This window comes from Schistocerca gregaria, chromosome 6 (assembly GCF_023897955.1).
Source record: "Schistocerca gregaria isolate iqSchGreg1 chromosome 6, iqSchGreg1.2, whole genome shotgun sequence".
Taxonomy (NCBI): domain Eukaryota; kingdom Metazoa; phylum Arthropoda; class Insecta; order Orthoptera; family Acrididae; genus Schistocerca; species Schistocerca gregaria.
The window spans coordinates 563,267,986-563,295,353 of record NC_064925.1 but is presented as its reverse complement, the minus strand read 5'-3'; the positions used below and the strand labels follow the sequence as shown (position 1 = coordinate 563,295,353).

The following is a 27,368-nucleotide window of genomic DNA, read 5'->3' as shown; positions in this document are numbered from 1 at the left end:
TTCGAAAGCTCGTGTTTCAATTCAGGTATGACGAGGCTTGAAGGCCGACTGGATTTTGACGAGGATAGCGGCGCGACAGACTGCAAAACCACATTTACTTACCTGGGGCGAACATTGACAACACCTGCTCTGGAAGCTATGAGGGGTATTTGGTTTATCTAAACTATTACTGAGTGTTGTTACAGTTGTTCCATCTATTCCCCCTCTTAGCACACCAAATGTCGAGTACCTGTCCCTACCAGGAGCACGTTAGCTGACTACTATCTACGAATTCACTACTTCATAGTCTCAATTATTTTGAACTTCTCTGGTTGTGTCCAATTCCATACAACCCAAGGAGGTAAAGCATCTTTGACTCTGAATTAACTACACTAAAAAATTTCCAAATAATAGAAAAAAGTTTAGCATCGCAAACGCGAATGTCGGTTTATGTTCCAGCAGCCCACAGTCCAAGTGAAGGCTATTTACGGTTGGATCATTATATCTGTGGACCAGACCAACCACACTCCTGTTGTGAGAATAATTTTCTCCCCAGCAGCTAAAAGACATCGATCTCCACATTACTGCGGCCAATCCAACAAGTCAGGTATACATAACACCACACTGAGAGGTTCAGCATAAACAGCATTTTAACGTTTAAGATGCGCACATGCCGAACGAGGAATGCTCGACAGATAAACGACGAGCGACGAGACCCACTAGACAATGGCAGCACGACCTCCGATAAAATTTTTAAAAAATGTTCAAATGTGTGTCAAATCTTATGGGATTCAACTGCTAAGGTCATCAGTCCATAAGCTTACACACTACTTAACTTAAATTATCCTAAGGACAAACACACACACCCATGCCCGAGGGAGGACTCGAACCTCCACCGGGACCAGCTGCACAGTCCATGACTGCAGCGCCTGAGACCGCTCGCCTAATCCCGCGCGGCCCATTGGTTACACGTCTCGGTCACCTCTAGTTCGCATTGACGGCACTTTGAACAGTGGACGTTACATTTCATATGTGTTACGACTCGTGGCTCTACACTTCATTCGATCCCTACGAAACCCTACACTTCAGCAGGATAATGCACGACCGCATTTTGCAGGTCCTGTACGGGCCTTTCTGGATACAGAAAATTTTCGACTGCTGTCCTGGCCAGCACATTTTCCAGATCTCTCACCAACTGGAAACGTCTGGTCAATGGTGGCCGAGCAACTGGTTCGTCGCAATACGCCAGTCACTACTGTTGATGAACTGTGGTATCGTGTTGAAGCTGCATGGGCAGCTGTACCTGTACACCCCATCCAAGCTCTGTTTGACTCAATGCCCAGCGCATCAAGGCCGTTATTACGGCCAGAGGTGGTTGTTCTGGATACTGATTTCTCAGGATCTATGCACCCAAATTGCGAGAAAATGTAATCAGATAACAGTTCTAGTATAATATATTTGTCCGATGAATACCCGTTTATCGTCTGCATTTCTTCTTGATGTAGCAATTTTAATGGCCAGTACTGTAGCTTCGTTCCGTCCAGTACAAGGTATGGAAGCAACCTCTGAGAGAACATCTTAAGTAAAAGGATTATTACACAGCCCCTGTGCAGAAAAGGAACTCATTAGCAAACGCGTGGTAAGAAAAGGAGGTTCAGAAAAAGATACAGGCTTTGTCTCGAGAATAAATCACGGTTTGCAGGCTGTCGGCAGGTGTAGAGTGCGCGCGCAGCCGACACGTCTTCATTAGGCATTATCGGATTTCATGGCAGGCCGCAGTGCGGCGTCAGCGTCCAGTTTTTCGTCAGAGTTATTACTAATGAAACCGGACGCCCGCGAGCCGGGCAGAGCGGCGGCGGCGGCATACCTCGCGCCGTGACCAGAACGAATACCTAATACGCAATCGCGATGCGAGTGCGGTAATGATACGAGTATCCCGAGCGGGCGGCCGCCGTAACCAGGGCTGATGGCCATCGCTGGCTGGCGGCCGGCGGAGCCAGAGGACCACACACGCCTCTGTCCTCTGCTCGCTGCCGGAGAGGCCTGCGCTGCGCAGTCGGCGCGCGTGTTCCTGTGTGTGTGTGGAGAGACTTATGTTTCTCAACTACGTGCTTGACGGCACGCGTGTAAACAACGCACAACGAAATCGCACGACAATTGGATTTTATATAGCAATCTCCCAGAACACTGTGCTGTAACACCAAAAATTCAGGAGAAAATTGACTTTGAAGTTTCAGAAGCATGTTCAATTCCCTTAAGCAAGGACGACTTTTGACGGGATGCGTAGCTCTGTGGCAGAATGCTAGCCTACCACACACGTTGCCCAGGTTTGGCAGCACTTGGGACTCGCAATAGCTGGATGAGAAACGGTAGCTTGTAGCTGATAGGAAGGGTCGTTACGAGGAATGATTTTGTCCTCTGTAAGGGCAAGGCGGCTGAAATTACTGTGAGAAGGGATGTGGAGAGTTTGTAAGGACGGTGGAGCGTGGCGACAGAGGCGCTGTAGTAGGTCAGGCATCTCTAGGATGCAGTAGAGAACGGGCTACTGCACTCAGTTATGTGGGACCAGTGAGCTCGTAAATAGATTTCAGGTGTCTGAGGAGATGTGGGCCACTTATCAGCAGGTACAGGAGACGGGTGCGGGAAGGTCATAAGATACCGAAAGTGGGCAGTGTAAATGAAATTAAAAGATGAGGAGGGAGTGGTAAAACTGGAAACTGGCGGAGTTGAAAATGGTACAAACGAGGGACTGTTACGTGTGGAGAGGGAGTGATATTAGAAAATGATGTAGGATGAGCATTGGGAATCGTGACAAGGCGGGCTATAAGAGACTGGAGGTGGGCAGAACTGCAGTTCTGCAAGTAAAGACTGCGATTCGTCATTCATTTGGAAGGATCAACTATTAGTTATACTTCCTCTTCCATCGCACCGTTTCCCTGCGATCCGATCCGCCTCTTATCACCTACTTCCTGTGTCTTGAACTTTCTGAATACTCACACCGCCGGCCAGTGTGGCCGAGCGGTTCGAGGCGCTTCAGTCTGCGATCACGCGACCACTACGGTCGCAGGTTCGAATCTTGCCTCGGGCATGGATGTGTGTGATGTCCTTAGGTTAGTTAGGTTTAACTAGTTCTAAGTTCTAGGCGACTGATGACCTCAGATGTTAAGTCCCAGGCCAATACTCAGACCACGTCATTTTTAATATTAGCACCTCTCCAGTCCCATGTGCAACCCAGTCCCTGGCACAAAAAATACTGTCGGGAGCCGGAATACAACTATCCTCACAGGATTCAAAACCAGGAGCAGCCCTCACATCTCATCAAGCTTCAGAACATAGTTTACACCGTAATCAGTGTACTTTCACTGTTTTATTCGGAGGTTGAACAGTGACAACATGCTCTCTGCAAGTCCGGCGAGGCAATGTAAATAGCAGCTAAATAAAAAAATAACAAAATTATATCATACCTTCCCTGTATCGCCTCATGGCATTTAGTTGTCGTCGTCGGTCACTTTATTGCGGAGTGTGTTTTAGATAATTAGCAGGTGACGGTCCTGAGCTAGCTAGTCCAAGGTGTTTTAGTGGACTGGACGTTTTTGTATGTACGGCTGAACTTTTTGATGACGCGAAGCTCGAGTGATTGTACCTTCGACCACTGTCTGGGTTTTTGCAAGACAGTACGGGTAGTTTCCCTGTTTAACCCACGAGGAGAAATTATAGACGTTGGGTCGGTATCTAAGTTTTCGGTGTGAAGTAGTTTCAAAGGTGAAGGCGCGCTAAGCGGGGTGGGCAAGTAAGCAAGCAAGTGATGCCGTCATAGGCCGAGGTGCGAGCTTTTAATTTACGCACAAGTGGAGCGGGGCACGACCTTAAGCGGCGCTAAACAGGGGGCCATTGTGGGAGGCGCGAGGAATGCGCGGCCCGGCCGGCGCCCTTCTAATTACACGTTCCGGCCAGCACGCGCGCCGCATTGTCTCCGGCGCGTCGCCGCCCGCCAAAGTGTTCCGCACTGGCCCCTCCACCCCACCGCGCAACGGTGGCCGCCAGTGTCTTGTACCTGCACGCCGTTCCTCTAAAGCCACTCGCAAAGAATACCCGAGCACTAGGCCATACAGACGGCAACTCGATTTGCAGCAAAAACGACAGAATCTATACGGACGAAGAAGAGGACACATAACTCTGTTAAGTGAATATGAACTGCAGACATTCTGATCGCACCGAGCGAGGAGGCGCAGTGGTTAGCACACTGGACGCGCATTCGGGAGGACGACGGTTCAATCCCGCGTCCGGCCGTCCTGATTTAGGTTTTCCGTGATTTCCCTAAATCACTCCAGGCACATGCCGGGATGGTTCCTTTCAAAGGGCACGGCCGACTTCCTTCCCCGTCCTTCCCTAATCCGATGAGACCGATGACCTCGCTGTACGGTCTCCTTCCCCAAACAACCCAACCCAACTCTCTCATCTACTTCTTCCCCTACAATTGCATCCGCATTATCATTGCATATAGCAGTATCAGTGTATTGTCACCTAAGGCTCTCCATAACTTTAGTGCTACTTATATCTAAAAACTTAGATTTAGCTTAATCAAATTACCTTACCGTCAGCAGCTTATCAGGAATGGTGTCCGGGGATCAACGGCTAGATAACAAATACCGAAATATTCTCCCTTAGTCAACAGCCTATCCTCTACTTTTTTTTCCTTAAGAAAAAAGAGTAAAAGAATTGGCCCGCCTCCAGGTGGCGGACACGGGCAACGATGCGTATGGACGCAGGGATCGGTGGTAGGCTGTTTGGATTCTCTAAACTCGGCAGACAGACGCAGAGGCTAAGAGGCCTTAAACGAACCGCCACAAGAAATTAACCGGTGGGTCTTACACCCAGCAGCAAGTGAAAAAAAAAGTTTTCCTGTATGGACCAGCAAAAGGAATAGATGGACAACACTGTTATTAACAGACTCAGCCAATTCTGATGTATCAAGGAATCCCAAAGAGCATGGCATATGTTTTCCGGTAGTATTAAAAGTTTATTATTTTAGTATTTTAAACATAGCTGCACATATATAAATTTTTCTTCAGAAGGAGGCAATTTTACATTAGTAAGGACTAATATACCATCGCCGTTTTTACAAATGTCGGCATAGAGCCATTTGTCAAAATGAAATATAGCCCTAGAATTAGGGTTTGTCACGTAAATATAAATTAGTACATGGATCTTGCAGAGCTCACAACCGAGCTTATATTTGTCGAAACCTAGGTAAAGAATTCTTTATCCATTCCAACTGGTCGGCTGTTTATAATTTTATTATTATTTTAGTTATGTTGCTACTTTTTGTATTTATGTGACAATCTTCATAAGTTACTGTACTGTATGCTATTGTATGTTGCAACTTCTGTTAATTATGTGCTATGTTTCAATCATTATTGTTAGACGATTTTGTGTGGAGTACGCCAAACTATAACGTTTCTGAGTAGGCTAAATACCGCGTGGAATCTCTACGCACTGTGAAACTTCCTGGCAGATTAAAACTGTGTGCCGGACCGAGACTCGAACTCGGGATCTTTGCCTTTCGCGGGCAAATGCTCTACCAACTGAGCTACCCAAGCACGACTCACGCCCCGCCCTCACAGCCCCGCTTCTGCCAGTACCTCGTCTCCTACTTTCCACTATGTTAAGTGGCGTGTTTCTCGGAGAGCAGAAGCATCAGTTGGAGGAATTGGTTTAAGTTTAGTACTTATGGTAAGTTGCAACAATATCAGTCTAAGTCTACACGGCTGTTTCCAAGCTCATATATCTTTGCATTGATTGAGGGACAAAGTTAATCTTCGTTCGTGGTTTCCCGTGTTTGTCAGTTTTTTAATTAATATAATTTTTCAATTTCTAATGCTGTACAACAATATATTAAATTAAAGCAAGTAGGAAACCCCATGCGCCGCTATGTGGTGGGACATGGAACGGCTACGCCCGAAATGGTCTGTGGCCGAATACAGCGACTGAGCGACCAGCAAATGCGTTGTTTAGTAATGGTAATGCATATATGAAGTCTTCACGGATTGTCAGCCGAGTAGCGTTGTCGTCTCGTAGCAACGTTTCGATGGAATGCGTCTCTATCATCTTCGCCTGAAGATGATGGAGACGCATTGCATCGAAACGTTGCTACGAGACGACGAAGCTACTCGGCTGACAACCCGTGAAGACTTCATATATGAAATTTGCCGAGAAAGCCTGCACTCGAATGGTAATGCAGTTCCAAATTGTGTGTAAAACTTTTGACTACTCTGAATACGACCTGCCTTTGAACCTAGATGGCGGGTCTGATTAGAAACAGCAATTCAAAAAAGGAAGTTCCTGTATCAATTCATGACTTCTGTCGATCGAGTATGTAAAACATGGACGACATTTTGACATTACATAAAACGACCACATGAATAATGATAAGAAATGCTCAATGGACTCACTATGAAGGTATAGTTATACAGCAGTCGATACATTTGGTAGATTATCACCTGTGCAGCTTAAAGAGATAACTAAAAATCCATAAAAGATTCGTTGAAGCATACAAGTTAAACAATACATACAACACAATCAACAATTATTTAGAGGGCGCAGAGTGCGGACTGGTAAAAAACTAACGTGAAGTAATAATAAACACCTGTGTCAATGGGCGGAACAAAGTCACAATATAGCATATCTCACAAGATATGTGGTCAATAGCACTCTGACCTCCTTCGATTTTCCTGAGCACAACAACCCGCTCACATACCCAAGCATACTGAGTCATGGCACAGGGGGCAACAAGCAGAACGTAAAACAAAAGCAGAAATATCGCCAAGGTCCTGATGTGTGTGTGTGTGTGTGTGTGTGTGTGTGTGTGTGTGTGTGTGTGTGTGCTGCATCATATGAGGACTGATGGTATACTGACACTTCTTATGATTATCGGTTAACCTGTCTACAAATATGTTTACACAGGAAAGCATTGTTCTCAACAAATAAATCGTTCGTTAATTAAGCACCTCTCTAATAATCTCTGAATAATGTCCGAATTCCTTAACCGTTTAAATTGTTTATCTCTTAGCGTTAATGTTACATGTTTAGTGCGAATGTGTGTCAACGTGTAAACGATTTGTCGGGAATAAACCAACTAACGGTAACCACATCGCTTGTATTGTATTGAAACTGGGGGCCAAGAAACGACGGAGAGGCTCCGCCCCCACCGCAGCCGCAGTGGTCCACAACCCCACGACGACTACCGGAGTCCACTTCACCCCTGCGCCGCCCCACACCGAACCCAGGGTTATTGTGCGGTTCGGCCCCCGGTGGACCCCCCCCCCCCCCCCCCCCCCCAGGGAACGTCTCACACCAGACGAGTGTAACCCCTATGTTTGCGTGGTAGAGTAATGGTGGTGTACGCGTACGTGGAGAACTTGTTCGCGCAGCAATCGCCGACATAGTGGAACTCAGGCGGAATAAGGGGAAACAGCCCGCATTCGCTGAGGCAGATCGAAAACCGCCAAAAAACCATCCACAAACTGGCCGGTTCACCGGACCTCGACACAAATCCGGCGGGCAGATTCGTGCCGGGGACCAGGCGGTCCTTCCCGCACGGCCAACCGGGAGGGCAAACACATGGCTTACGACGTCAGTGACAGTTGTGACGCAGGTACTCACCGAGTGCACGGCCGACCAGAAGGGACAAGGTGATTAAGTGGTGGACTGACCTGCGTGTGGCCGTAGACGGGCGGATCCCCGCTGGTGGCCTGCACGTTGAGCAGCAGCGTCTGGTGCAGCTCGTGGTCCAGCGGCGCCGCCGTGCCGATCGTGCCCAACACCGGCTCGATGCTGAAGTAGCCGTCCGGGTCGCCCGAGTAGATGGAGTACCGCACCGAGCTGCGCGAACCTGCGGGCACAGGAGGCGGGGACGCCGCTGCAGTACTGCCTGGGGGGACTTGGATCTGGGGGTCGAACGTGGGTGTCGACTTCTCTCGAAGGCGAGTGCAGTGGCTCAGCAACTGTGCCACCTGGCTGTGAGGCGACGAGTGTACCCAGATGTGAGATTCGGTGGGGGAGGGAAAGGGGATTGGATTCTTGCTTGCGGGACGGAAGGAGCGAGCACAATTTCCTATAAAATAAAACTCATAGCTGTTGAAGGCCGTGTTTGTAGGTCACCAAATATTTATAATAGATATCTACTATCTCGATGCTCTTAGCTGAGACGGTATAGACTGTACGAAATTTGTATGTATTATTGAGCTGTCAGGCAGGTACAGTTCAGATACTATTACTGTTTATATCCACTTTTTGAATAGTCTCTGACGCTGGCCAGCAACGCGAGGAAAAAAAAACCATCACGAACTGAAGGTACAACTAGAATCTATAGGTACCTGGCAATTTCAGTTGCGACGAAGATAGCGGCGAACGGCGAAATACTTTCGATATTTCACTACAAATGGCTTTCAGTAAACTTCTTATTAGTCAGTATCTAGAACATGCTCTAACTTTCTTCAAACTGGTTCAAAAATGGTTCAAATGGCTCTGACCACTGTGGGACTTAACTTCTGAGGTCATCGGTCCCCTAGAACTTAGAACTACTTAAACCTAACTAACCTAAGGACATCACACACATCCATGCCCGAGGCACGATTCGAACCTGCGACCGTAGCGGTCACGCGGTTCCAGACTGTAGAGCCTAGAACCGCTTGGCCATCCCGGCCGGTTCAAACTGGTACTCAACTGACAGGTCTGTTTGTGTGGCAGGACGGAACGCGAGTTCGGTTTGCAGAGACCATAATCTGAAGAAGATCCCAAGTAAACAATTAAGTCGCCAAGTTCAACTGGAATCCCAGATCAGTTTTACAGAGAGAGCTACACAGCATTGGCCCTGTACTTGGCTTGTATTTACCGCAAATCTCTCGTCCAGCGCAAAGTCCCAGACGACTGGAAAAATGCATAACTGACTCCTCTATATTAAAGGGGCAAATTACAGACCAATATCCTTGATATCATTATGCCCAAAAATTCTTGGACGTACTCTTAAGTCCGAATATAGTAAATTAGCTTGAGACACAAAAGATTCTGTCCACAAATCAGCATGCATTTAGAAAGCATCGCTTGTGCAAAATTCAGCTTGCCATTTTCTAGCAAGATATCCTGCGAATCGTGGATGAATGGCAACAGGCAAATCCCATATTCCTAGATTTCCAGAAAGCATTTGACACAGTGCCCGAGCATACAGAATAGGTTTTCAGATGTAAAAGTGGCTCCAAGAGTTTGTAAGAGGTCCATAATTAGAGAACTTGTTGCTAGCGCACTCGAGCTGATGTAATTTCGATGTATTGCTCACGCGCTGCCTGCGATATATAAGTTAGAAGAGAATCTGACACCAAAGAGCAGTATTGACTGCAGTAGGAACTGTGTAGCAGTAGGAGTAAGTTGTTGCTAGCGAGCAGTCGTGTCTGGTGTATCGTGTTGGCTGGGCCGGTCGTGTGCAGCGATGGCAGAGCCTGAGCGTTATAGCATAAGGTAAAAGCAGCCTCGCGCATATATAGTATTGTTACATCAAGTCCCATGTAAATGTTTGTAAAAAAAAATCTGTTAATAATAATCTTTCTCATAAAAAGTAACTTTTGACATTTATCTCAATTTAAAGAATACACTAATTTCTCCAACCCTTGGCAATCCCGATTATTGAAAAGAAAAGTCAGTTCTTTCCTTTTTTATAAGAAAAATCTATCGGCTAGCACTGCACTTAGCTGCGCCAGGAAAATTTGTTATAGGAGCAGGTATATACGCTTTATCCGACGACCTAATTAAGGTAAGATTTTTCAGCTTATTCAGAATGATGTATCAGGGCCATGACGCAGCATTGCTGACGTCCAAAATTAACCAGATTAAATTGACTGTCAATTATTGAAAGGTTATAGATTTATCAGATTGTATTATATTTTCACTGTTGGGTAGTTACGCTAAATGAGAATACTATTCATATATTATTTTATTTTTGTGGGGAGGTTACAACTTCTTAAGTAATAGCAACCCTTACATTGTCCTGGAGGGTGACTATTCAACACACACGAAGGTACCTTCAGGAGTGTCTCGGGGAAATGCGGCACGACCGGTCTTGTTGTCTACATACGTAAATGATCTGACGGACAGTGTGAGCGCCAATCTATGACTGTCTGCTGGCGCTGTAATGTGCTGGAAAATACCGTCCTTGAGTGACTGTAGGGAGAAACAAGATAACTTGGCCATAACTTCTATTTGCAGCGATGAATGCGAGCTTGCTCTAAACGAAGAGAAAAACCTCAGCCAATGCACACGAATGAGAAAAGCAATCCTGTAATGTTCGGATACATTGTTATTGGTGTCCTGTTTGACACTGTCAGTTCAATTAAACAGTGAGGCATAATGCTGCAAAGCGATATGAAATTGAACGAGCACTTGAGGTCGGCAGTACGCACGGCGAATAGTAGATTCTGGTTTATCAGAAAACGTTTAGGAATGTGTAGCTCATCTACGAAGGAGACTGCTTATATAATTCTAGTGCGACCAATTCTAGAGTACTAGTCGAGTGTATTGGTCGAGTATTTGGAATCGCCACCACGTCGGTTTAAAGGAACACGCAGTAGGAATTCAGAGCCGTACTTTTAGGTTTGTTATCGGCGCGTTCGGTCAACACGCGAGTATTACTGAAGTATTCCGTCATGTCAAAAGGAAATCCGTGGAGGAAAAATTACGTTCTCTTCGCGGAAAACTGTTGAAATAGAGAACCGGTATTTGCAGTTGACCTCAGAACTATTCAAATGGTTTCAACGTACATTTCTCGTAAGGACCACGAAGATAAGGTAAGAGAAATTGGAACTCGTGCGAAGGGATACAGGAAGTCACTTTTCCTTCGTACTCCTTGCGAGTGGAAAGGAAATGACTAGTGCTGCTACAAGATCCCCTCCGTCAGGTACCAAACGGTGGCTTGCGGAATATGTGCATGTGAAAATGCCTAAGACGGCGTGCGATGTCACTTGTCGATTCACTACGCTTGGTCCAGTCACCACATGTGTATATGCTTCCGCGGACAGAGTGAGTTAATATAAAAGATTTCTGGGTATAGTCTCGCGTCATGTTGTGAAACACCTGTCACCGAACAAAACCCACGTTCCTGCTATGGTTGCAGCGGCCGAATCGCCTCTTTTAATCAGTGACAACTATTTTACAATACCGCGCGGTAACATACCCAGAAATGTGGTACGTTAACGTTACAGAGATGTTCAACAAACTACTCCGGTGACAGACGATACAAGACAATGCTTTCGATATCACTGAGCGTTTCTCGGTAGAAATTCCGCGATCGTACATCTGAAGACGGGTCAGGAAACACGTTAATTCGCATAAATCCTGAAACCCAGTTTATGGTCACTATTTTGGCGTGATATAAGATCGAGATCGCTGCGAGTGGCCCATGAGACATCGCCCGTCTCCAACAACGATGGTAACTTTCCCATTACACAAAATCCTTGTACTCTTGCACGAATTGTCGCTGTTGCCAGAATAATCTGCGAACATCTCTTTTATCTGTATGCGACTATCGCGAAAGCTTGTTTTCATCGTAGTTTGGAGTGACAAAAATGTTCAAATGTCTCTGAGCACTATGGGAATTAACTTCTGAGGTGATGAGTCCCTCTAGAACTTAGAACTACTTCAACCTAACTAACCTAAGGACGTCACACACATCCGTGCCCGAGGCAGGATTCGAACCTGCGACGGTAGCGGTCGCGCGGTTCCAGACTGTAGCGCCTAGAACCGCTCGGCCACACCCGGCCGGCTTGGCGTGACACTTTTCTCCTCCGCTGTAAACTACCATCTTGCAAAAGCTTCTATCTACTTCTTTCCAGATGGGACGCTGCTAATGGGTAACTGCACACAGACGTGTGGAGATTGTCGCAGATTCGCATCCTGCGAAATCCTTTCGCAGAGGCGACTGTAGTTCTGTGATAGTCAGTGTGCAAGCGCAGGATAGGAGGGGCACCACTCCTCTTCTCGAAACTTTCTGAGAGACAGCAAAGTCGGAGAAATAAGAGCTGAAAGAAATAGGAGTTGAAACGGAGGACTACCGACCGACGTTCTTCCCACGGGACATTCGCATCTGGAATAAGGGAACGGAGGGAGAGGGGCGGGGTTGCTGAAGATAGTGGTAGCAGAAACACCTTGCGCAAGGTGGCGTGCGGAGCACAGATGTAGATGTAGATGCAGATCCAGCGCAGAGGCGGCAGCTGCCGCCGGCCACGCGAACTCGGCGGCGGCTGCGCATGCGCCCGTGCCCGCGGCTCGTTAATTACCCGGCCGCGGTAATGAAGGCGAGGCGAGGCGAGGCGGCGACTGTACCGGCCGCGTTTTCTCATTATGTCTGATACGGACCCCCGGCAGTAATTAAGATTTCAATTTTTGTGGCCGGCCGCAGGCCATTGTGCGCTGCGGCGAGCCGCCCCGGGCCGTCCTTGACCGCGGCGAGCTGCGCCGGCCGCACGCCACCACACACGCGAGGTGAGGTGAGGTGTGCGCCGCTGGCCTCGCCTTCCCTTCCACTCTCTTCCCACAGCGTCACGACACTTCCGCGCTTCCTGGAAGCGCTGCCGTTCCATCCCTGGCACCGGTCGTGACTCGTCCACACTCACCTTCACTGCCTCTATTACAAATGTAATTAAATCTCGAGCACTAATGCCGAGGAAGGCGGTGCGCCAACCCTCAGTTAGCTCCCAATCAAAATCGAATACGACCTTTTACGCAACACTTGTGTGAAACACAGTTCGAGCTTTTTATGCGTGAAATTTCACAAATATACACATACGTCAAAAGGGGCAGATTTCACACTGAGAACTTCCCGAAACGTTGAAATAGCACCATATACATATTCGTCAAACGGGCAACTCTGAGAACTTCCCGAAACGTTGAAATAGTAGCAACAGCAAACACTTCTGGCCTCACTACAAACTTTTGTTTCCCACACTGAAAATGTTTCGGGCCATTTTCAATGGCCATCGTAATAAAATAAAAGCACCAGTACCAGCGTTAATTTAGTGACTTTGTCTAAAATCAGTAACCTGTTACTGCATCTGTGCTCCCAAGCCACCTCCTGGTACGAGGGGTATTCGGACAGCAAGGAACGATCGGTCGCGAAATGGAAACCACAGTGAATTTCCGATGAAGCTCTGCACAGATGTGTTGCTGTGGTGTCCTGAGAGGGAATACGAAAGACTGCTTAAGCGCGACAGAACAGCTTAGCTAGGAAGTTTCGTATCCCTTTCTTCTTCCACTCGCGAATCGAAAGCTAGGATTTTTCTGGAGATATACAGTGGAGGAGGTAGAGTTGTTTTAAAATCTACTTCGAACATTCTCTTTTTAAATTTGTGATTTCTTCCAACAATTCCTCTGTAAGATGCGCGCGTGTCTGTGTAACACTCTCGCACTGACTGGACTTGCCGCATGCGTCTAAACCTCCTTCAAACTCTTCCTTTAATCTGTTCTACTGACGATGACCAACACTTGGGCAATGCTCAAGGCTACTTTACGTATATGTGGTGCAACTGCACTACAATTCCCGAGAAACAAGTTTCTGCACTGGACTCTAACGCTGATAGTGTTATTAATTTCAACTGAACTTTAGTATAAAAAGCTAGAGCTTTCTAGGTGATGACAAATCATACTGGAACACCAAGACACATCTGATGCGTTGAACGCGCCATGCGCACATTCGTACACACTGGAATGCTCATTTAGATATCGCAGATAGTGCCGTGACGGATTTGATCTGGAGGCTGGCTGTGATGAGCGGGTTGTGCCATAGGTCGGCTGACCAACAAGTGACCCCGTGACATTTGTGAAACATTTTTGTATTAACTGGACGCACGTGTCACTCGAGTCACCGGTTGCGTTCTGACGTGGCAGCAGCTTTTCAATCAATCACTGTCGCGAGGGGGGGGGGGGGGGGGGGGGGAAGATAAATGAAAGAAGAAGAGACGTGCAGAATCAGAGTTTGACCTCGTGTACAAATCTTATGTAATATTTTCTTCGAGGCGAAAGAGAAGAATTTTCTTGGCATAGATAGTTTTCACTGAAATAGTACTGGACTAGGTGCTCTAAGTCAGAGTCAAATAGCAAAGTCTCTGCAGAAAGGAAGGCGACTGATAAATGAAACGGTAAATAACAAGCATAAAATTCTTAAGAATCGAATTAAAAGCGCGACAGAAAGCTGTAGAAAAATATTATTAGTAATTATGGATAACAGGGAAAGCTAATTATTTCTGAAGTGAAAGAATAACGGAATACAGAAACTTAAGAGGTTCGGTTGCAAAAAAATTCCCATGAGGCAATTATCTGGTTTACAAACTGCAGCAAACGCACGAAGATGGAACTATTGAGGCAGATTAGCCAAGGACATAAGACCGTATACAAATAATAGAGAAAGATAAATACAGCAGAACAATGCAGTTGCAAACGGATTCTTGTCATATTTTTGTTCCAAATTAATTTTGCAACATTATATTCTGTCACTGTAGAGAGCACAGCTAGATAGCCTGCAAGTGGCATCTCACAAGCGTAATAGCGCCAGTGTGAGAGGGGGGGAGGAGGGGGTATCGCTCAGCGACAGAAGCATAGAAGAGAAGACGTGATAGCGAGTGGGCGACCTACACTAGTGATACTGTGGGCTCATTAATTACTGGAAACATAAAACGGTAACAGTCGGTATGATGCATCTAAACTATATAGTAGTACTGCTTTGAAGGCGCGGAAAACATCAGTAGACGTCACTATTGTCAACAGAACGTAACCGAATGACTGCCGAGGGGAGGGATAGTACGCGAACAACTCTGCACAGTGCCAAAGTTTAAGCGATATGCGAAGTTTCGCTTAGTGTTTAATTCGGCAGTAACATTTATCACGTCCGCGAATTTTCAGGATTTTTTTATTAAAGTAGATCTGCTGGATTCCTGTCTTTTAAAGATTGTGTAGAAGTTGCACCCTGCCACTCAGTACTAACTCACTTACTTGAGAGTTCTGACTGCTATCGGAGCTATCTTCTGCATGGGAAAACTTAATAAGTGAGCGGTTTTAATCCGTCTAGAGTTTGTTCAAAGAGTTACAAGCCAAAGCGAAGTTCCTTTAATCATGATTGCAGTTACCAATCACTTAAATTGGCCAAAGTCCAGCTTACGTGTGATGTGGGTAGTGACAATATAAACGCCTATCCGAAAAGTAAGAGGTTCACGTTCAAAACCAGAGATTCTTTATACTGTCCTGTTATTCACTCGTCCGCAGCTCGTGGTCGTGCGGTAGCGTTCTCGCTTCCCACGCCCGGGTACCCGGGTTCGATTCCCGGCAGGGTCAGGGATTTTCTCTTCCTCGTGATGACTGGGTGTTGTGTGATGTCCTTAGGTTAGTTAGGTTTAAGTAGTTCTAAGTTCTAGGGGACTGATGACCATAGATGTTAAGTCCCATAGTGCTCAGAGCCATTTGAACCATTTTTTGTTATTCACTCCTTCTCTAATCTACATTTTCAGCGCATACTATTAGCTCCTTACGAGCTATTCTTACGACGGTGACAGATTTTCGTATAGTTTAATGCACATCTCCACATAGCCTGATGACGGAATTCCAAGAACGAGAGTGGGCCAGTGCGTGGGAAAGAGACATCTTCGTGACGACTACGCCCAGTTTGAGGGCCGAGGACGTGGCGCGCCAGAGCAGTGCCGCTAGCCAGCGCAGCAGACGGAGCCTGCGAGATCCGTGGCGGCTGGTGTTGCAAAGCCGTGGCCGTGGCCGAGACCGGCAGCTACTTAGCAACCTGGCTGCCTCACCCCGCCGCGAAACACCCGACCAATAATTGCTTTTCCCAGAACCAACAGCGGCCGGCGAATCGCGACGAGGGAGCCCTTTGTGCAGCTGTTGTCATTAACACTCAGACGGGGTATTACGCGCGACATCTAACCCCAATTAAAGTGCGGATCGACAGCTGCCGTGCAGCGTGACGAGTAGCTCGACTGTATTTCTCTCACGTCATAAACGTGATAAGAAGTAAGACCTGCATTTACAAGCATTACGAATCGAAAAGTATCGATCGACGGGGTACTACCTGTGTTTAAAGAAAAACTCTGTCGATTTTGTTTCAATGCAGCTACTTTAGACACGAGGGACTCTTACTTACGTAATGGACTATTCGTCAACGTAATATACAATTGGAAGAAGGAGCAACAAAAGGTATGAATGGGTACTTCCATGACGTGTGTAAATGCAGTTTCAAGTTCTGTCATATATACCATGGCGACACTCGTTTCTAACTGGTGTGAAACTGGCCTCACCCACCATACGCCCGCTCTGACAGCCTCTCCCAATTCTTTCTGTCCAACTGATGCTGATGTTCATCCTAGCTGTTACCTGGCGCCACATAATTCTGGGCCTTCCTCTTCTCCTTGTTCCATGTATTCTCCTGCAGAATGCCATTCTAGACAATCTATTCTCCGTCATTCTTGCAATGCGGTCTGCCCAGTTCAACCTTCTCTTCTCTGGCATTTCCAGGATAAGCCATTGTGTTTTACAGCCCTCATAATTCTTTATTTTTTTCTTATCCTCCATTCCATGCTAATTTTATCATAGACAAGTCAAAAGTTTTCCTCGTTACTTTTCCTTTCGATTATTAACAGGTTTTTCATCTTTCTTTCGAAATACTAACGCTTAACACCCGTACAATGTTAGCGGTATTCATGAGGTGACATCGCAAATTTAATGTAGCTTCTTGTACTTTCATGTAATTACATAACTGTTACGCCGTTGGTGTTTGATTGGTACCTATGACGATACGTTTATCATTTTTATTACGATACTGTGATTTCATTTCTGCTGGTTAGAACAATATAAAACGGATTTGACACGAACTGATGCGAACATATTCTGTGTGATAAATAAGACTTTATATCGCAGTCAGTGGTGTTTCATAATGGTGCCGTCTAAACCAATTCTATTGACTGCATGGGTTCTGCAAAGTCCGTCGATTTACTTGCCAAATACGGCACCGCAGCATGTACGCTGATCATCTTGTGTTATTCTTCCGACTCCTTACATTGACATAAGTCTCTTGATTTGCAATGTCTTAGAAAATGTTACAACAACATACAGTTTTACTTCAGTAGTCATTTGAATCCTCAGATCTACATCTTCAGACATGATTCACAAGAAACCACACGATGCATGTCGGAGAGTACCCTGACCACTGCTAGTTACTCCGTTTCCTGTTCCACTCGCATAAAAAGCGACGAAAAGCGACTTTATATGCTTCCGTACGAGCCCAGATTTCCGTTATTTTTCCCTCGTGGTCCTTAAGCGAGATGTACGTCGGTGACAGTAGAATCGTTCTGCAGTCTGCCGAAAATTCCGGTGCTCTTAAATTACTCAAAGGTGTTTTGCGAAAAGACGGTCTTCTCCCTCCCAAGAATTCTCATCTGAGTTCATGAAGCATTTTCCAAGTACTCGCGTGTTGATCGAACCTACCGGTGAAAAATCTAGCAACCCGTCTCTGAATTACTTCGATGTCTTCCTTCAATTCGACCTGGCGGGGATCCCAAACACTCCAACAGTACTCAAGAATGGGCTGCACAAATGCTCTGTAGGTGAGATATACTTTCCTAAAACTCTCCCAATAAACCGGAGTCTACCATTCATTCGCCTTTTCTAGTACCAAAGAACCACGATGTTGAGCGCCCCAAACAAACAAAAACAACAGCAACAACAACACTACAACCGACCTTACATCCTCGTTCCGTTTCATGTCGCTTTGCAGTTTCATGCCTACATAAATCGACGTGACTGTGTCATGCAGCACACAACTACTGGAGTCGAACAAGACAAGATCATTTCTCGAACCACCTACAATTCGCAACATAAGGTACAAATTCTTCTCAACTCGTCCTGCAACCTCCTACAGTCACCCGCTGGCCCACGTTTCCCGTACCTAACGTTCTGGATTCTGTTACTCAAGAAGACTTCGAGACACGCCATGTAAAAACCAATTCTGTACGCTCGGATCTTCCTTTACAGTCTGTAGTGTACCATTACGTAAAAATGCTTTCCGGAAATCTAGGAATACGGGAATCTTTCTGTTGCCGTTTAGCTTTGTTTTCTTAGCAGTTTCTACGTTTCGTTATTAAACCTCATTCTTTTTCCAGCATAAAAACTCTCCTAGTCTTGTTGTCAGATTTATTAACTTTAATTGATCCCAAGAACGTTTATTATACTTGCGATAAGATTCCATTAGGTTGATCTCGTTTTTAATGTTTACTTCTGAAGTCTATTCTTCATGGCGCTTATGAACCTTTCGCAATACAATATTATGGCACTACAACTAGAAAAAAAAATGCAACATTTATTTATCTGTTTCGCTGACAATCAATATTCTGGTACTGTGCACACTGAGAAGTGTGTGGTGAGGCAATTCATTTAGGATGCTGGAATTCATCCAGAAGTAATGACGTAACTGACCTTGACGTTAAAAAAACTAGTCTCTTTGCATACTTCGCATCTTCTGCTGTATATTTTCCCGACTTCTTAATAACAGGAATAACGGAAATCCGACTGTTTCTTCGTAATAGAAAAAGTGCGGCGCTCAGATTTTATGAGGAACCCACTAGCAACGGCATCCGAAACATATCTTTTACCCAGTGATTGGCCGTGGATTTCTAATCTCTTTTTGTAGGAGCGTTTTGTTGCGTAGTGCGCGCAACTGCTAGACAAGAGACCACGAATTACAGGGCTCTCTAGGTCATCGAATTAACTGGCTGGATGTATTGTTTCATCGAAAAGGCTGGCCTGGCGAAGGTAATACACTGCATTTGTTTCTGTGGCAAGTTTGGTATCACTTTTGGCCGATGATGTTTTGAGTTACAACATTCTTTTTAAGATATCTGTGAAAGTTGCAGATGAGCATATGGAGGTGATTTATTGACCGTTAGCGGTGTACATTTGCACCGCAGCTGTCGAATCTTGAGGTCTTTCCGAAAGCAGTTAAACTGGTAGAAAGCTCCAGTCCCTTATGTTGGTGGCAGCAGTTTGCGAGGGACGTTGCCGAAAGTAAGCGACGACGTCCGTCGGTCGAGTGGTGGCAGCGTAGGTGGCAGCTTCAGACGGGCGCAAGGTGCGGTGCAAGGTAAGGGGGGAGATGGGGGGGGGGGGGGGTACGGCCGGATGGCCGGGGCCGGTTTTCGGCATATTGTTAACACAAATACACTGTGTTCGGCGGCGCCTCGCTGCGAGCGTGAGTGATGGCCCGGCATCCGTCATAAGGCACGGCGGGAGCGCGCCATCTACACGGCGGCGCGCATGATCTCTGCGGTCGGCGTGGGTGGCGGCAGCGGCGGCGGCGACAGTGACAGAATGGCAATCACCACGCGAAGCGAATTCGCAGCGCAGCTGGCAGGATGACGACTGTCTCTCTCTCTCTCTCTCTCTCTCTCTCTCTCTCTCTCTCTCTCTGTGTGTGTGTGTGTGTGTGTGTGTGTGTGTGTGTGTGTGTTTCATACTGATTAACTGGGGTAAAGGGAGAGAATGACACGTAAACTGCTTTCCCCGTTCTGTGGTCGTACTTTGATTCGAAATTTTGATGTGGTTCTCCACTTGCAAGAGGAATTTCTTTTACAGCCTCCGGTACTCTGATTAAGTAGCCAACAACAAAACGTTGAGATCTGACGAAATAGTTCCTTCTGAAGACCACCCTCTGCAAGTTAGCTGTACTACACATTTAGCTGCACTACACACCCTGAAAGACGCTGAACCTCTTCAGATGTGGAGGTGGAAAATTCACGGGCAGCCTCAAGATATCGAGTTAGCTGTAAGAAGACGAGTGAATATTTGTAACTGCAGCGAACTACAGACGTACGTGTGTATTGGTGTCAACTCTAGCCTGTCTCGAGACTTGATTCAGTTCCTAGTGCTTAACTGTCTGTAAGCTTTATTGGGGACCCGAGATTTCAACCAGCTTTCTACTCTTGCAATTTGTCATAGTTTTCACAATTCTGGCACGAAATAATAACAACGCTGAGGATGATTCCAACAGTACCCACAGCCTCTCATTACCATTTTACCGAACTTAACTGTCACAGTGCTTCTTGATATCGTTCAACGCCTGTACTGGTTCTTGTCTCAATCGAATTTCTTGCGATTATAGAGCAATGTAAATAGCACGTGCTGCAGTGACCACACTCCTTGCAGACTTACGAAACATGCCATACTAAAGTTGGCCTATTCTGCGCTTTCAAAAATAGCCTTTATCTCATAGTATACTTCCACAGTAGATGCTATCGTAGAAAATTTTGATAGGCACACGTGCATTAATAGCCCTCTTAAACTACGTGTGATTTTAGAGACTGTGTGATTACTAAATACAAAAAATAAAAAATAAAAATAAAAAAAAATGGTTTAAATGGCTCTGGGTACTATGGGACTCAACTTCTGAGGTCATCAGTCCCCTTGAACTTAGAACTACTTACGCCTAACTAACCTAAGGACGTGACACACATCCATGCCCGAGGGAGGATTCGAACCTGCGACCGTAGCGGTTGCGCGGTTCCAGACTGAAGCGGCTAGACCCGCTCGGCCACTCCGGCTGGCACTAAATACCAAAACTTCCAAATGTCCATCCGACTTATTGATTATATCCTCTCAAACCTACTAGTATTTTTGTTCGGGAGGACAAGTAATCATCTTTGGTGAGATTGTTCTCTGTCATACAGCCAATAATGTGAGAAAAAATGGACCAATAAATTGAGTGCAAAGCTGTACGTTTCTCTTTAAAATAAATTGTGATTGTAAATGGTGTAGAAATGTGTCATATCATAAGCCAAAATGCGAATTTAAAACAAGAAAAAAGTGACAGAGTATTTCTTTGACACTGGTAAAAAAATGATTAATTTTTTTTGACAAAATGTGTGCGTAGCGTATTTCATTTTAGAATACGAGTGTTAGCGTTGGCTATTCGTGGTTTGTGATCACAAAGAAAGGCAGAAAATACGAGAAGGAGACTATGTACTTAACGGAAATATGATTAACGCAGACGACGCACTGGTGCCAAATACCCTGTTACTCAACTCCACCCCACGCAGTCATGTCGTCCGCAACAAAGACCACGTGTAACACGGAAACAACTCCGGAAAATCATGCTACTGTCTCTAGTCTATAATTCGACAAATCAGCAGTTGACTCATTACTATCATTTTTGTCGCTGTGACTCAACTTTCTTTTGGTCTCTAATGACTTTGTTCAGCTTACTTATTCTTTCATATTTCCCACTACGAGACATATTAACTTCCACTGAACAGACAATTTCAGTAAATTCAATGACGGTGGACTAAGATGTTGCCCACATTCGTGGACTCACGTTATTCATAATCCACGGATGGCGTATAAGACACGCAAACGGAAAGGGGATACAGTAGTTTAGGTTACTCTGTGAGATTATTCCAGATGTTCCCTTGACTCGTTGACAATTATTATTTTGCGTTGTGAATGTTTTGTTTCAGTGCTCCCTCCAAAGAAAAATTATTTTCTCAGACGAACGGCATAATTTTATCACTTAACGCCTCTTGGTTGCCAGGAAAATCGAATTACTAATGTAGCTCACAGCGTGCTGCAGCTCATGGGAAGAAAAATGCCAGTGCTGCAGTTATAGCTCGATAAAAAACCATTTGTTTATGAATGCACTCAGGTATTTTGCCGCTTCACTGTAGGCGTTAACGCGTTACTGAGTCATCCCAACACAAAGAAAAAGGCGCTACTGATGCCGGCGAGGAAAAACAAATTATTTATATGTTCCTCTAACTTAATTATCTGCTACAATACGTCTGGAGGTTGATTTAGTGTAAAACAACAGGTTTCTGCAATTCGCCGAAGCAACAGCGGATCGGATCGTCGAAACGTATCGGCGGTGTGCAACAGACGGCGTCCGCCCATAAAGAAAGTGAGCAAATATCCAGGCGAACGAGAACATAAATTGAGATTTTGTTTCAGCCGGGCGATGCTCCGCTGCCGCGTGTTTCGCGCAAGAACCAATAACAAATTTCCGCTATCGGTGGTCACCGGCGCGCACACGCTCCCACGCAGTGCCGTGGGAGGTGACCTCAGCGCGTGGCGGACCAGGCAGCCCTGATGACGGAGAGCAAAGCGAAGCGGCTCACATCGGCCTGCCGCGCAATTTTCCGATGCGGAACTGGTGCTGTGGCGGCAGATAGCATCTGCAGCCGGGTCGCGGCGGTCAAGCGCCGGTAGAGGATCCGTGTGCAATCCCCGCCGCCACTAAAAGGTTTCCGCAAAATTTCTCACGTTCCCTGGATATGGGGAAGCGGTAAAACGGTCGTAGCGGGAGGACCACCAGAGGGCTGGTTTCCTTCAGGCGCTTCCCAGAGAGCTCGATGGTTATTCTGCTTAGTGAACGCGATTATTGGAAGGTGTGGCATCGCAACGTAAGACAACATGAAACTTAATACGGTCGTTTCAGAAAACGGATGGATAATGACGCTCAATATTTTTGATCGATTGTGGAAAGAGCTGCCGTTTTTACATATAAAACTGTTTCGCTGAACTTTCTTATACTGCTATGAATCTGCTACGAATCTGCTATCTCTCCTTCATACCCGACAGTAAATCTGTTAGTTTAGTCAGTCTTAGTTAGTGGTTAGTAGTGTTGCATCAAAATATCATGTTCTTACATTTTCAACGAAGTGGAAATGAGCTTAGTAAGGCGTTGTTTTCTACATTGGTGATTTCATACACTTGCAGGTATCCTCCAAACTTACTGCGTTTACACTGGTCTTTTTGCAAAGGTAAAGCTAGATTTGACACAATTTGCGATTTCTTCAAAACATTCGAACAAGTACATAAATTCATTCGTCATTTTGGCTCTGTGCACTATGGCTCTGAGCAATAAGGGACTTAACGACTATGGTCATTAGTCCCCTAGAACTTAGAACTACTTAAACCTAACTAACCTAAGGACATCACACAACACCCAGTCATCACGAGGCAGAGAAAATCCCTGACCCCGCCGGGAACCGAACCCGGGAACCCGGGCGCGGGAAGCGAGAACGCTACCGCACGACCACGAGCTGCGGACTCATTCGTCATTTTCTTAGATGTTTATTCAAAGGCATTCTTGGTATGTTATAGCCTATTCTCTCTAGAGAATCGTAATTTTTGTCGCAGAGCAAGCTTAAATAAGGCAATCTTATTGCTTAAGGGACGAACTGCGAATTAGACAACTGAAATCCTAATTTCTTATATATCTGCTATTTTTACAGGCTGTTTGCGCTATTGAGGCATATTTTCGCTAGTTGAAACTCTTTATTTTACCATTTTATTGCCTCTCTAAAACAGCACTTGACGCTGAGTGTGCACTGTGTCGGACACCTCAGTTCATAGTTCCTCGGAGAGAGTTTTCCGCTTCCCATCACGCATATTAAAATTTTAAAAGACAGGAAAAAGTTCTTTCAACAGATCAAACGACTGCAGATTTCATTAAAAATAATGTGGCTTTCATTAATTACTCACGAAAGCGATAGCATTAAGAGTGGAAAGTATTTTTCCACGTGCACACACACAGATCTCAGTCGCTGGGGAAGAAACAAGGGGAAGTACGAGTAATAAAGTTCACGTTTCTCTTTTACTGGCTGATTATGCACGCGTTTAGACTAGGGATGTAACAGAGCTTAGCTGTAATGCCGAAAGGTCGGACCTTCCGACTATTAAAAGTAAGTGTTTGAGTGACGCTGTTAAAGAAAAGTTCAGTTAGAATCAACGTGTTAGAATGATTCACTGAGTAAGTTTGTTGGTCAATATGAAGACTGTGAGAGCCTACAACAGCCCCCCCCCCCTCCCCTCAAAAAAAAAGTAGAGTCGTTGACAGCTTATAAGCAATGTCTATTGAACGTGTCGTTAGCCCTAAAACTATGGCAAAAACTGGTGAAAATATGTTTCAGTCTTTGTTTATTTTAAGCATCTGAGAAGATGATGATAATAAGAACTCTATAGCTAAGGAATATCGTGTCAATAAATTGATTTTTAGTAAATGCCTTAACAATTTTGTAAAAGATTACTCACTGGGTACAAAAGATTAAAACGCACTCTCCTGTTGACGATCTTTCGTCGTAAACATAAAGTTCAAAATATTTCATCCCATAGTACGATTGTATTTGTCTCTTTCAAACGGTTCAGTAGGTAGAAAGAACCTTTCTAAAGTTCCAGGGTTTATATACGTCCCCTTAATAGATAGATTATAAGACGGTCAGTTTTAGAATGTCTCGGTTTAACCATCAAATTTGCTGTTTTCCTGTAATGTAGCACACTTTTTCTTCATCTGTAAGTCACTTGCGATACAAAATTTCGTTATTTAGTAAAAACACAGCTTGTCAGACAGTGGTCCGATATGAAGTCGTATACGTCTGAATAATGTAAGAACAGGATTACTTAGGAGGTGAATATTGGAATCTCAAAGAACAAGAGGTGGTGAATACAGAAGAAGAATGAAAAAAGAACTGTATGCAAAGACGGAAAGGATCTCTGACACTGTGATAAAAAGAAGGACAAAGTTCTTCGGGCACTTTTTTAGACTGAAGGGGAGGAGGTGCACATATCATCAGACAATGAAGTTTCTTGTGTGACAAGTGAACGAAAAAATTGAAGAGGTACACAAGGATCGAGATGAGACGGGAATACAGGACACAGAAATTCGCAACAGGGTGAGTTTTTAATCAAAAATTCAGACTGCCAGCACTTTCCAGAAATGAATGAGTTCCTGCACGAAAACGTCATGGACAGAAGAGAGAACAAGGTTGCAAAGTATGAAATACCAGAATAACGGAATGTGGTACAAATTAAAGTAGTGCCTAGATGAGGATGCGCTGAGGAGTAGAAGAGGAGGAAGAGATAGACAATTTTCCACTGTGCTATCCTTGCTCACAAATCACAATTACGTAAATACCACCTCCGACCGGGCCTCTGACAAAACCCTTGGGGCGGCCTCCGGCCCAGACTGCGGCTGCGGTGAAACCACCTGTCACACCCCTAATTTGGACAGGCCGATCCCGGACGGGACTGCGCGGGGGAGTTGCGCGACCTCACTCTGGGTGACCGCCAGACAGTAATGAAGTCACAAATAGACGCGGACAGAAAACATTTGTACGGGGCGGAGCCTGTAATAAAAGCCAAGTCGCGTCAGTAATTAGAGGCGTCCGCCAGGGAGGGCTGAGGGCCCTTCTGTTCCTCCCCCCGTCCCCCTCTTACCCCTCCCCCCCCCCCTCATCCTCCATCTCCCACTGACCAGACACTTCTTGGCACAACAGCCGCTGACGCCGCTTGTCAATACCTTAATAGAGTCTTGTCTCTCTCCACACGAATTAATATGCATGCAGATTCTTTTCTCGTTTCGCTTTCAGCCTCCCCGTCATCTCGATCGCGCTGCTCGTTTTGCTTTCGGCGCCATCTCGTCCTTCTTCTGTCTTTCATTTACGAACCGGGCCCCCTCCCCTCCCCCTGCTCGGGCCTCCCTCTCACTCGTCGTTTTGGTCCTGCATCCTCGGCGCTTTCGCTCTCTCTCTCCGTCGCTCCGCTCCTCTGCCAGTCACTGGCCCCTCTCTCACGAGCCGCGACGCTCGGCCTCCCTCTGCCTTTATACAATGTCTTGTCAAATTACACGACATTCATATCTGGGCGGCGTTGCCACGCCTGCCGCACACGTGGGCGCGGCGTCGCGGCGCCGGCGCTGCGCCTGCCAGTGCGAGGCGGACGTCGGACGCTGTCCAGGGCTCCCACGGGTCAGGACGCTGCGCCAGGCCGCGTCGCCACCCCCGCGCCGACCATGTCGCACGGTCGGTTGCTCGCCTGACGTCAGCCGCGCAGAACAAAGCGAGTAATTAGCGGCGCTTCGCGGTGTCCGTTATGGCACCTGGCAACGGAGGCAGCGTCGGCCAACCTCCTCGTTACACGCAGCCATCGGTCCGCTGCTGGTTCCGTAACCTCTCTTGAACAGCAGTTAACATTAATTCGCAAATCTTTTTTTCCGAGTTTCCACCAGAGCCGTGCGGGCCCGCTGAGCCTATACGGAGGCTGACGTAGCACTAAACAGCACTTGCTGATGTGGATCTGGAAATTTTCTCGGCGTCCAGAAAACTCGATGATGTCTGGCGAGTACAGCCGATCACCTTATTCTACCAAACACGACATTTCTTTCACGATCTGAGTACCTTTCAGACACTCTTCTGGTGGGACACCAAAAGCAGTCTTCTATAGCCAGTCTGAAGATACCTGGCAGGTGTCCAGATGAACTGTCGCGCTTGCTGGAAAACGATGACTGGCTGGATTTAGGAAAAATCATTCAGAACGCTTGCTGAATTACATTAGATACCTTTACTTGAAAACTTTAGTTCTCTATGGTAATCGCACTGATGTGGAATTTAGGAACCGTACAGACGTGAAATTTAGGTGCCTGATAGTTACTACAGTTGCGATCCACCAAAACTACAGTGCGTTTTTTTTTATTTATTTAATGTTCTGTGGGACCAAATTAAGGAGAAATCTCCATGGTCATGGAACGAGTCAATACATGAAATTATAACACGATAGTACAAACAGATAAAATGAAATATAAAAAAACATATTCAGGCGACAAGTCGTAAGTTTAAATAAAGAAAATCAACAATGTAACACTGGAATTTGCTTAATTTTTTAGCTCTTCCAGAAGCTCCTCGACAGAATAGAAGGAGTGAGCCATGAGGAAACTCTTCAGCTTAGACTTAAAAGAGTTTGGGCTACTGCTAAGATTTTTGCGTTCTTGTGGTAACTTATTGAAAATGGATGCAGCAGAATACTGCACTCCTTTCTGCACAAGAGTCAAGGAAGTGCATTCCACATGCCTAGTATTAGCTGAGTGAAAGCCGCTAACTATTGGGAATAGGCTAATATTGCTAACAACAAACGACATTAAAGAAAATATATACTGTGAGGGCAATGTCGGTAGTTTTGTACACTACATAAATGACGTAGTAAATGTAGGATTACTGCTAGTATTGATACAATTGGTAGGGAAAGAAGCGTACATGAATATGTAAGAGAGAAACTGGAAGCTGATGACTTCTCTTTGTTTTTTTGATTGTTTGTTTTGCACATAATTCGAACCGCACATCATTCAGTGTGTGTTGTCCTTTGTATGCTTACAAAATATAAATTGCAAGTAATAACAATTACTTGATAGCGTAACTTTTGCGCTTGTTTGTTACCAAAGCAATTACTTCTGATGCAGGTACAGTTTACATGCACAGATATTAGGAAGAATATATAAATGTTGCAGTTATTTTGTATTCAATAGAATGTTCCTC

At 45.7% G+C, this 27,368-nt stretch overlaps 1 protein-coding gene across 1 annotated transcript in view; it reads right to left on the bottom strand.

The window, feature by feature from the left end:
* LOC126278940 (protein dachsous) overlaps window positions 1–27,368 on the bottom strand; it is a 287,615-nt gene that overhangs the window by 171,856 nt on the left and 88,391 nt on the right. The window contains exon 6 of the mRNA XM_049979218.1: window positions 7,692–7,870. Within this exon, the coding sequence (XP_049835175.1) occupies window positions 7,692–7,870 (179 nt within the window). The remainder of the gene's footprint in view (window positions 1–7,691; window positions 7,871–27,368) is intronic.